The following is a 12,404-nucleotide window of genomic DNA, read 5'->3' as shown; positions in this document are numbered from 1 at the left end:
TGATGCAGTAGTCCACATTTGGCCCTCCGGCCTTCTGTACGTTTACCCTCCCCACCTCTAATCCCCACATTTCTTCAGAAAGCACTCTGGTTGAAAAGCAAGGTTATCCTCAGTGACCCTTTCTGGCCTTGGCAAGTTTGGTTTCCCTACCTGTGGTCTCACCTTCTCTGTCCTCCTTGGACATTGTACCCCAGTCCAGATCTGGTATCTCATCTCTCAGGATAACTCATCCAGACATTCCAGGCCTCAAGCTGACTAATTAGTTACTCCAGTTCTGATGATAGCTAGAACAGTCCATCCTTTCTTCTCCAGTTCGCCAAATAGTAGTATCTTCCCAGAAACCTGCGTTCAGGAAAATATACAGGAGTAAATAGAAACAATTCTCCATCTTGGCATAACAGAGACAATTAGATCCCTTTACTGTTCCCATTCCTGCTGTTTTGGATTTTCTGTCCTTAATTTTTCAAGGAGGTGCTAGCTTTTTCACCATCAAAATTTTGCTAGCAGCCATTTTTAATTGTCACACTGGTGATTATGCTTCTCCTCAAGCTTCATCCAGACTATATAAAGCATTCCTTAAAGGCACCTGTACTCATCACTCATTAGACCTATGATTGAGTACAATGCCCCGTTCGGAATGTATCTGACCAGACACCTGCTGCAGCTTGAAAGGCCCCAAAAGTTCCTCACCAAAAGGATAAAGGGTCTCAAAAATATGTCTTATGCTGCCCGACTGAAAGAACTCCAGCTCTATTCAGTCTCATACCGCTTGCTCAGAGGTGACCTGTGCCTGACATATAAGGCCATGTCAAACCCAGATTTGATGAATATGCTTCACCTCAAAAAATCTAGATCCCTCAGAACCACAAGGGCGGAGACTTAAACCTTGACACGGTTATAAATAGAACGTGCTGGAGGGACAGATTCATCACCCAGAGACTCCCTATGCTGTGGAACAAAATCCCGGTACATGTGAGGCAGAGCACCTCTCTGGCCTCTTTAAAGAGGAATCTTGACCAATGTATGGGAGATTGCAGATATACCCCAGGGATTACTTCAGTGTCACTGCTTGACAGAGGCACAGCAAAATGATAGGCATAGTTTTTATTCAAACTAAAGGGGTGGCGAAAGCCACATAACTATGGGCTAGGCTTATAAATTCCCTTGGGCAGATAGCCTAGTATGAACCTATGAACCTTTCTGCTTAGACCTCCAATTAAAGATCCTGCTCCACCTTGGGATCTCACAGTTGTGTTACAAAGCTTGGTTCAGCCCCCAATTAAGCCTTCAGCTACATCTGACCTCAAATTTCTTTATTGGAAAACAATCTTCCTTGTGGCTATTACTTCTACCAGGTGACTTTCTGAACTCAAAGACTGTTCAAAACCGCCTTATTTTATTTTCCCTAAAGATGGATTAGTATTTAAAGTAACTCTGTCTTTTCTACCAAAGACTGCTTCTGAAACAAACATCAATCAGGTCTTAAATTTGCCAGCCTTTCCAAAAATTTTCCAGTAAAGGAGAATACATGCTTCACCTTTTCGATGTACATAGGCAGCTTTGTTTCTATCTCCATAGAACAAAGGATTGTTGGAAAATTGACCAACTCTTTGTTCATCACAAATTGGGAAAAACAGTGACTGAAGTGATCCTAGCTAAATGGATATCAGATTGTATTTCTCATATTTACTTTTTGTAAGGTTTACCTTTGACAAGACGCCCAGAAGCTCACTTCACTAGATCTGTGGCCACATGTGCTGCTTTCTGGGCCAGAGCTTCCACTGATACTTGTTTTGCAGCCCCTTGGTCCAATGCTCATACTTTTATTGCTCATTACAAGTTGGACATCATCTCCAGAAACAGGGCTACTTTTGGTTCTGCTGTACTCTGGAATATTCTTCCATGAGGTCCACCCAGGGTTATCGTAGCAGGGGGTTCAGTCCTGTTTGTTGAGGAATGAATGAAAATGGCAACATCAAATATAAAAGTTATTTATTCGCCATAACTATGCATCTGTGTTGTCCATTTGTATTCTTTCTCAATTCCCCACCACCCAACCCCCTCATCTTTCCTTTGGAAGTGACCTTTTAAAGTTTGTGCTTTGGAACCATTGTGCCTGTTTCAGCCCCTGCACTGTTACTTTTCCTGCTAGAACCTCTTTGCTTAAGTAGTTTATAGTAACAGCAAACTCGATCTGAGATAAAACAGTAGTGAGAGGCATTATGGGTAAGGGAGGAGGTGTAGAATCTGATCCTTAGTCTGGAAGAAAAGCAGCCAAGTCAGATCAGAGATCGGATCTGATACTCATTCGTTGATAAAGAATGAAAATGGACAACACAGATGCATAGTTATGGTGAGTACTTAACTTTTATTTAAAGCTCACTGGTCAGCAATTTCTGCTTGTCTGCCCTCAGGTCTTTCTCTGGACTCTAGATTTGGGGTTAATCAGTTTCTTAAAGGTGTCCTTCATATCAAGCCTACCAGGAAGCCAATTTCACCTTCCCAGGACCTCAGTTTTGTTCTTGAAAGTTGACTCAGGCTCATTTTGAGCATGCTTCTTCATCTTCCTTACATCATTGTATTCGGAAAACTGTTCTTTCTTTGACCCTCAGTTCAGCTAAGCGAGTGCCTGAGCGTCAGGTTGTCATGGCTGATGTTCTTCGTGTTTCACTATTGCAGTCATTACATTTGGGTAATCTGCTGGCAGGTTGCCCTCAGTCGGCCTGAATAACAAAGTCTTTGGTCCTGCATCCGTTGCTGTCTCCTCTTCCATGACATCAGGTCGTCAGGGGTATGAAACATGCAACCGATGCCATTTTATTCAGTCTTTCTTGCCGCGCGGTGCCCGAAGTAGAAGCAGTTCGCAAGTGCTGGTCAGCCGACTCCTGAAATTTTCGCATTCGAGTTTCAGAAACAAAGTCTTCAAACTAAAGCTAAATACCCCATTGGGGAAACTTTTTCTTGCTCCTTACCGATGTCAGTAAAAGTTAATAATTGGACTACTTGTGGGAAGCAAATACCTCATAAGGATTTTCATTTGTACTGTATTCCTTGCCTAGACCCAGATCACAATGTGCCTTGCTGTCGGTTTTGTGCTAGATTTAACCAGCGCACTATTAAGCGTCTGTATATTTTTGCTTCAAGATTTAATTATCCTGAAATATCATTGGTTAGCAATCCGACTACCGGAGTTCACAAAAAACGCAAAGAAAAATACAGAGACAGACCGTTGAGGTTCAAAACCAAAGACGAAGCTTCTCCTAAGCCAGTCTCCGGTTCGCCGGTACTCAGAGAGGTGCTTTCGCAGCCCCTGATACCCTGTACTTTTAAGTCGCAGGCCTCCACCGAAACCCATTCGGAGTCCGGTATGCCGTGAGATTCTCAGAGTATTAACCCACGGATGTCTCTCCCTTGGATGGGTCCAGAGCCGCTGAGCAGGCACCGGCTTCTGAGGGTGTTTTCAGGCCTCAACATTTTTGTATTAAACCGACACCAGCCTCAAAAGCAAGGTCAAAAACATCTTCTGTGTCTAAAAAAAGCGACGCATGAGCCACTTGCTCAGGCCCCTATGCCTAAAAAACAGATGATCAGAATTGCTGAGGATTTAATTACCTTGATCAGGGGTTTCCAACCCCTCCCCCTGCTAAGAGGCCTAGGCAAGGCACTGATTATGAATATTCAGATCAGGTTTCCATTTCTTCTGATCAGGAATTTTTTTGTTCCACCTTATGAGGATTCGGATGCAGATGAATCCATCCCATCTGCATCTCTTCCTGAGGATTACTCTTTTGGAGAGCCTTTGCATACTTTAAGGGAACATTTTCACTGGGAGAGTCAGGACATCTCTGAATCAACAAAAGAGGCTTAGGGATTTCCTTCTTCTTCTTCAGCATAAGCCTTTGGCAATACCTCCTGTATTAGACATAGTTGATGATGTGTTTTCGGAATTAAGTATAGCTCCTAGTAAGCCAGACAGATATTACAGGGTTCCTGACTGCCACAAATTTCTATTCAAAAATCCTGCTGCTGATCCTGAGACTATTTCTCAGGGTCCCAAGGGTGTAAAGGCCTCTACAGCCAAAAATCCTATCCCCTCTGACAGAGATTCCAGGGCGCTGGATAGATGGGGAAAGAAGGTTTATACGTTTGCAATCTTGGAAATCAGAGCCTTAAACTGCTAGTTTCATATGCTTAAATATCAACAACATGTTATGGGCTTACTGAAACAGAAAATTATGTTGTTTTTTGATTGTGTGGAAAATAAAGAGTTACAGGAATTATTGCATTCAGCAGAACAGGTTGGAAAGCATACTTAGCAATGTGGTATTGATTCCTTGGAGGACTCTTGTAGGGCCGCCGTTACTGGATCTGTGATAAGGCATGCCTGGCTCAAGGAGCAAAATCTGCCTGATTATGTTAAAGCTAAATTGTTGGATGCCCCTTTGCAGCATGATACTCTGTTTGGTAATAAGGCAGAAGAGGTTTTAAAGAAAATGGAATACAAAGCTAAATCTATGCAAATTGTAAAAGATTTCTTGCAAGTGCAACCACCCAGGTTCAGTAGACACTGGCCTACTAAAAATTGGTCCTTTCCTGTGTCCAACAGAGCCACTCAAGGCAAATCCAGGCACTCAAAAGGCTCCAGAAACCAATCACAGGGTTCTTACAGGTCAAAGCAGTGGGATGCCTCCACCTCCAAAACTGGAGGAAACAAAGCACAACCCTACAGTAAGTAGTCTCAATGACTTTCCTCTACCATCACCAAGCACTTGCCTTTTGGCAGCCCCCTTGGGGGTAAAACTAGCACTTCATGCTCAAAATTGGCAGTTAATTACCCAGGACAAGTGGGTATTAAGCATAGTATCCCAGGGGTACGGATTTCATTTCCATACTTTGCCAGTTCCAAACGGATGACCGGATCTGCCACAAAACCAGTGGGCAGAGGCCCAGAAACAAGTCATGTTCCTCATGGATATGGGGGCTATTCAACCAGTACCAGAAAAGGAAAAAGGACAAAGTTTTTATTCAAGACTTTTCCTGGTACCCAGAAAAGACAATTCATGGCGTCCAATACTGGACTTATCGATTTTGAACATGTTCGTGGACATTCCAAAATTCAAAATGCTGACTTTAGAACAGCTACTGACTATGCTAGGCAGGAATGCTTGGTTAGTTACTCTAGACTTAAAAGAGGCATACCTGCATATCCCAATAAGGGAATCATGCAGAAGATACCTCCGCTTCAAAGCAGTTGCATTACCAATTCTCTGCACTGCCTTTTGGCTTATCTATTGCACCCATCGTCTTTACAAAGTGCCTGGCACCAGTAATTGCATTCTGCAGACAAAGAAGCATTCAAATTTATCCTTATCTGAACAACTGTCTCATTCAAGCAGAGGACAAGGACACTCTAAGGCTTCTAGCATGCCTAGGGTACACCATAAATGAAAAGAAATCACAACTTGTACCCTCTCAAATAATTACATTCCTGGGTGCAAGCTTGAATACAACTGCCCAGATGGCTTTCCTTACGCCAGACAAACAAAGTCAACTGACAACGTACTTCAAACAAATGGCAGCAAAAAACCAATTATCTGCAAGACAAATTCTGCAGGCTTTGGGGTTCATGGCATCCTGCATTCTACTAATTCCATATGCGAGACTGCATATGAAGAAACTTCAGTGGTACTTAAAAAGTTTATGGAGTCAACATTGTCACAGTCTGGAAACAATGATTCCTCTCACTCCCTGCCTACAACAGGAGTTTCTTTGGCGGGCAGAGACATGTCACCAAAACAAGGGACTGTCATTCACTCTACCCCCTGCCACCCAAACCCTAACTACAGATGCATCAGACTATGCTTGGGGGGCCCACCTGGCGGGGAGATGCATTCAGGGCAAATGGAGCACAAACCAAATGCATCTGCATATCAACCAGAAAGAGATGCCAGCTATTCAGAGACTGACAGCCTTCAAGGACTTACTTCATCCAGGACAACTACTGATAAAAACATACAACACCAGTTATGTGGTACATAAACAAGCAAGGGGTACACAGTCCTACCCCCTTTGCAGACTAGCCATTGCCTTGTGGAACACAGCCTTGACTTACCAAATACATCTTCAAGTTCAATTCCTGCCAGGAAAACAAAATACTCTGGCAGACGACCTAAGCAGAAATCTTATGGACCCGCACGAATGGAAACTGGATCCACAAATCTTCAGCATGTTAACACAGAAATGGGGGAGCCCAGACATGGATCTATTTGCCTCTCCCCAAAATTATCAGTTGGACAAATTCTGCACAAGAACTCATCACAAAAAAGCATGGAAATTGGATGCCCTATCCTTCAGCTGGAAAAACCTGTCAGTCTATGCCTTTCCCCGTCTGCCTCTACTCTCTAAAGTCTTACTAAAAGTCAGACAGGAAAAAACAAAAATGATCCTAGTTGCTCCGGACTGGCCTCGCCAGCACTGGTACCCACTTCTAAGGAATATGTCTCAACTTCCTCCATGGTACTTGCCTCAAATACCTCATCTACTGTCTCAGCAGAACAATCAAATTCTGCACACTCTGCTCCAAACTCTGAATCTTGCAGCATGGCTGATCAATTAATTATTCAAACAACACCTCTCAGTAAATCTGTGATGGATGTCATTTTGGAAGCCAGAAGGCCTAGTACTAGAAAATCTTATGCTGACAAATGGAAGAGATTCTGTGCTTGGAACCAAGCACAAGGAACAGACACAGCAAAGCCCAATTTTCCTCAGATTTTACAATATTTGACTGAGATGCTTGACAAGGACCTATCTTTTTCTTCAATAAAAATCCATGCCTGTGCCATCTCGGCTCATTACAACACAGATCCTCCCCTCTTTTCTCGTCCTGTGCTTAAACAGTATCTTAGAGGGGCCAAAAATTTAAGGTCTCCCAGAAGATCACCAACTCCTGCATGGGACCTCAATTTTGTGCTGGAAAAACTCACCCTGCCTCCTTTTGAACCAGCAGCTACTGCGGATATAACATTTCTGTCTTGGAAAACAGCTTTTCTCTTGGCAGTCACTTCAGCAAGAAGGGTTTCAGAGCTACAGGCTCTCATGGCAGTGGAGCCTTTTATTACATTTTACCTGGGCAGGGGTCCCTCAGGACCAATCCTTCTTTTATGCCTAAGGTGGTATCCAGTTTGGCTGTTAACCATACCATTCACCTGCCAACATTTTACCCAAATCTGCAGAACAAGGGGGAGCGGATTCTGCATTCATTGGATGTACACAGACAACTAAGATTCTACTTAAACAGGACCGAATCTCTAAGAAAGTCTGAGCAACTACTGGTAGCATTTGCTGCGGGGTCAGAGGGAAAGACTGTATCAAAGCAGACTATTTCTAAGTGGATAAGTCACTGTATTCATTTCTGCTACTTGCACCATGGGAAACCTTTACTAAAGGGGATCAGATCACATTCCATCAGGGCTGCCTCTACTTCAGCAGCTTTTCTCAGAGGGGTTCCAACCAAAGACATCCTAGAAGCTGATACTTGGAGCTCTGTTCATACCTTCACAAAGCATTATCATTTGCCTCTCTTCTCCAAATCCAGGGCAGGCTTTGCCACTGCAGTTCTGCAGGGACTTATAGCCACTCCAAATGCTGTTTAGTTCCATCCTCCCATTTGGGATTCTACCCAAATGTAATGACTGCAGCAGTGAAACACGAAGAACATAGTACAGTTGTGTACACTTACCATAAATGTAGATGTTCGAGTGTATTCACTGTTGCAGTCCGGGTCACCCACCCGCCATCCCCCTTTCTATACCTTTTCTTTCCTTCACTATACACTAAAGCCTTTGTGGTGTATTTGCTTTTAGGTGAAGGTAAAGTTTATGTTGCTAAAAGTGCATTTATATATATTTCTGTTTATATATATATATATATATATATATATATATATATATTTTTTTTTTCTTTTGCTCCCTATTTGGGGGCACCTGACATCTGCAAGAAATACTGAATAAAATGGCGTAGGTTGCATGTTTTATCCCCTGATGACCTGACGTCATGGAAGAGGAGACGGCAACCAACGCAGGACCCAAGACTTTGTTATTCAGGCCGACTGAGTGCAACCTGCCAGCAGATTACCCAAATGTAATGACTGAAACAGTGAATACACTCGAACATTTACATTTTTGGTAAATGTACACAACTGTACCTTCCTCCCATTTTGTTTTTTCACAGAGATAGGGTGTCTGTTCGTACTAATCCTTCTTTTAGCCCCAAGATGGTCAATGAGTTGTCCCTTAATCAGTCTATTCATCTTCCTTCCTATTTCCTTTCTCCTCAGTCTGCCGGTGAGAAGGCTCTTAACGCTTTGGATTTGCATAGACAGATCAAATATTATTCGGGTAAAACTAAGGTTATTCGCAAATCTGAGCATCATTTTGTTTCCTTTCATCTCTGGTCTTTTACTTTGGCTATCTCTAAGCAAGCCATCTCTTCCTGGATTTCTAAGGCCATTTTTTTTATTCTTTTCATGCTAAATGTCTTTACTCATCAGTAAAGGCTCATTCTACCAGGGCTCTTGCCTCCTCTGTTTTTTTTTTTTTTTTTCCAAGGGGCTGGATACCAGTTCCATCCTTGAGGCTGTTTCTTGGTCTTTTGTTCATACCTCCACTAAGCATTACAAGTTTGATGTTATTTCCTGGGCTAGAACTGGCTTTATCAGGGCTATCCTTCGTGGGGTTTCTGGAGGGCTCTTCAGTGCTGTCCTCCTCCCAGGTTGTTTCTTGAGCTTTTGTACTTTCCCTTCAGTTATGAGTACTGCAGCAGTAGTATGGAAGGATGTAGTACAGTTGTGTAAAATTTTACCATAACAGTAGATATCCTTCTCTTCACTGCTGCGTTATTCACTACATCCCTCCCTCCTGTCCCCTCTGCTCTAGCTTGTTCTTTTTTGTCCGGCTGGCTGAAGCGCTCTTCTCCCTTTTCTCCTTCAGGATGGTACATGTTCTTCCTTGTCCCTAGGGACATTCTGTTATTCCTGGGGCGATTTACGGTTCTGAGTTTGTGTATCCCTGCATCACCTTTATGCCCTATGCCTTGCTGGGGGAATGTATGTATGACGTACGGTGCTTGTAAGTACTAGGCTTTGGAATATTGGGTGGATGTTGGGCTATCCTACGCAGGAGATCCCTTCAGTTATGAATACTGCAACAATGAAGAGAAGGTCATCTAATGTTATGGTAAGATTTTACACACCTGTACTTTCTCTTTGCTTTATAGTTGGCTTGTTGATGCATGTTTTCACCTCTGTTTTACAATTAATAAAATTCAGTTGAAAAGAATACCAGCTGTTGCTTGTAAGCATGGAAACCTCATTGTGCTTTCTTTCGCTTTCTGCTTCTAGTGGTCCAAGGTTCATTTGGAGCAGAAGATCTAGACAGCGAGCAGGAACCTGAAACTCCAGATCAGAGTGGTGGCTCTGGAGGAACAGTGGAGGCAGATGGAATAGGTCGATTCAGTGATTCCAGCAGTGCATTGAGTGATATGAAAGATAGCTCTTGCCCTGAGTGGCTGCTGAAGGTAGTTCATGATGTCCAAATTTTCTTTTATTCTTGCTTGCTCTTTGGTTGTATGATCTTACTAAACACAACAGAGCTTTAGGTGTCCCCTAGTAACAGTAGTAGTAGTAGTAGAGGCTCCTTATTGAAATGTTGTCACTGAAAATGATGCTGAGTGCTAGAAAAAAATACTGAAAACCCAGAGAAGAGCGAATCTTGAAAATCTCTGTTCTCCTTAAAACTTCATTTAGCATGGAGAGGTTAAGTCCCAAGCCCCCCACACCCCTCAAACACATACACATGTGTGTGTGTTAATATATATATATATATATATATATATATATATATATATATATATATATATATATATATATATATATATATATATATATATGAATGACTCTAGGACGTTTGATTGAAAGGTCAAATGCCCGAATCCATTTAGGGCGAGCATACTTACGCGAAAGTGCTTTTCACTGAATAATTACTTTTGCATAAGTATGCCTGTTGCCAAGGCGGTACTAGACTGTGGATAATGAAAAATTCCCTTTTCCTCACTGTAGTGCGGTCTCAGAGGGAGAATATTAAAGTAGGGGCATGTGGGGGCTGAAGCCCCCCTACAGAAACATAAATATAGTGTTTTTATTAACACGCTTTAACAAAAGCTCTTTTTTTCAATCAAAGCGCTTTCGTTAAAGTCTGTTCGATGGTTATGGTTTTGGATACAGAAACAAATAAAACCCAAACCATATTACTCTTCTCCAAGTATAAGCAGGGGGGCAAGTCCGCCTGCTACTTAAATATATCAACTCCGAGATTGCACTTGGTGTACTGAAGTGCAATCTTGGAGTTGTTATATTTAAGTAGCAGGTGGTGTGGGGGACGCAGGAGGGCTTGCCCCCCTGCATATAGTTGAAGGGTAATATGTTTCTGTATGTACTTGTGCTGGAATATAGTAAATGTTGGTATCCTGTGTGTTTTCAGGATTTTGTTCTTCAGGATTTTGGGCTTTCAGGATTCTGTTGCGCTCAGATATATATATATATATATATATATATATATATATATATATATATATGTATGTATACATACACATACTGTGAGATCATCTTACCTCAGAGAAAAGGTAATATTCTGAGAAATGTCATCTTATTCTTAGTATATACAAGTCCATTCTTTCTGCTATTCAGTCTCAGTATTTCGGAACTCACTGTAGTTGGCCTTGATATTTCTAATGGTTACCAGTAAGGGTGGTAGTAGTAGTAGCAGCAGGAGCAGCTGTAAGACATCCAGAAAAGAACATCTCCTTTAAAACAATACAAAGAAGAGAAGTGTGTGTGTGTGTGTGTGTGTGTGTACGTGTGTACGTGTGTGTGTAAGTGTACAAGCAGGCCAGTTCATCAGACATTCTGCTTTTAATGCAGATGAACCAGGTTATCTCTCAAAGGGTCTAAATAAATTATCTAGTTACTGGCTTTTCAGAGGGCAGGGATTACATGATGAAGCCCAGAAATATGTTGTGTGCAGTCTGCATGTTATAGTATATGCTAGTGTGAAGAAGTAGGACAGTAGAGTATATAAATGAACATACATAGCCCTTAAGTTGGAAAATCTGCAGCACAGAATCTAGTGCTGCACCCACAACTCCCAGTCTTCTATCATTCTCCATGCGTACCAGGTAGGTGTCCTTCATAAGGATCACTGTTGTAGTAGTTTTCATGACATATGGGGGAAACAACCACATACAACTACCCCTTCACTGGCCACTTTTCCAGAGCTCTGCAGCTGTTAAGATGTGAGTGGGCACTGAGATTTAAGGCTGCATCCCAGTTAAAAAGACAACATACACTACGGATATTAAAAATTAGCCAGCCAGTATCTAAGTCAGTCTGTTGGTACATTTTGAATATCTTAACAGTAAAAAAGATCTCGAGCATAACCAAGCAGGTGGATGAATTCATCAATTAAAAGAAATCTAAACTAGTATCAGTTTTTTACTTTAGAATGTAGTAAAAGATACCTTCCACGTTATTAATTGTGCACATAAAACAGTAATTCTAAATTAATCTGCTTTAATTTTTTCGTACCCTCTTTAGATTTTTTCTTGAATTATGTCATTTTTACAGGCTTTCAGTACTTTATGCCTTTCAACTTCTTAGAGTCACCAAATCAGACATTTTTGAAGGAAAATTGGGCTTATGTGAATATCACCAATAATTGAAGGATAGGTTGTTGACAATTTAACTGGAAAATGTCTCTCACAAACTAAAGGTAATATGATCTGGTCAGTTAAGAACATGATGCATTCCTAGCTGTGTTGATAATAATTTGACCATGACACTAATACAACTTGGGCTGTGAGTACTGCCTTCCTCCAGTACTGTTATTGTGCCAGTCGGAAATATTATTAATAGTTTTGGTGCATTTCTAAAGTGTATATCTGTATAAAGAAAGTGCAGAAGTAATCCCCGAGTTTATAGGAGTGGATCTATTCTGAGTAATTGACGTAACTAAGGCTTAAGGCATTAGGACATCTCAGCAGTCCAACCTTTCGCTGCTTAGTATCTTTCCTTGTCTCATAATTAACCACACTGCTATCCCTCTCCAAATTTTCATTATTTATTTTATTTATTTGGCATTTTTTACCCGGAAAGTCTGAATGGGCATGAATCCCATTTTCAGCATAGGCCTGGGGAGAAAAGCTCCAACATACATAGTTCAATTAATAAAATACATAATATTATCACATGAAGTGCAGTAATAGAATCGATATGCAGGATAAATAAAGTCAGATCAGAAAATCATACAGTAAATATTAAACAGCAATCACAGGAGCACCTAGTAAAGTAC

General features: G+C 41.6%; 1 protein-coding gene across 1 annotated transcript in view; it reads left to right on the top strand.

The window, feature by feature from the left end:
- Positions 1–12,404, top strand: part of NEK9 (NIMA related kinase 9) — a 1,697,515-nt gene that overhangs the window by 1,414,249 nt on the left and 270,862 nt on the right. Inside the window, exon 19 of the mRNA XM_044073912.1 lies at positions 9,401–9,576. Within this exon, the coding sequence (XP_043929847.1) occupies positions 9,401–9,576 (176 nt within the window). The remainder of the gene's footprint in view (positions 1–9,400; positions 9,577–12,404) is intronic.

This window comes from Protopterus annectens, chromosome 6.part0 (genome assembly GCF_019279795.1).
Source record: "Protopterus annectens isolate FY-2018-M chromosome 6.part0, PAN1.0, whole genome shotgun sequence".
Lineage (NCBI taxonomy): Eukaryota > Metazoa > Chordata > Ceratodontiformes > Protopteridae > Protopterus > Protopterus annectens.
This window is presented reverse-complemented; position numbering and strand designations above follow the sequence as displayed.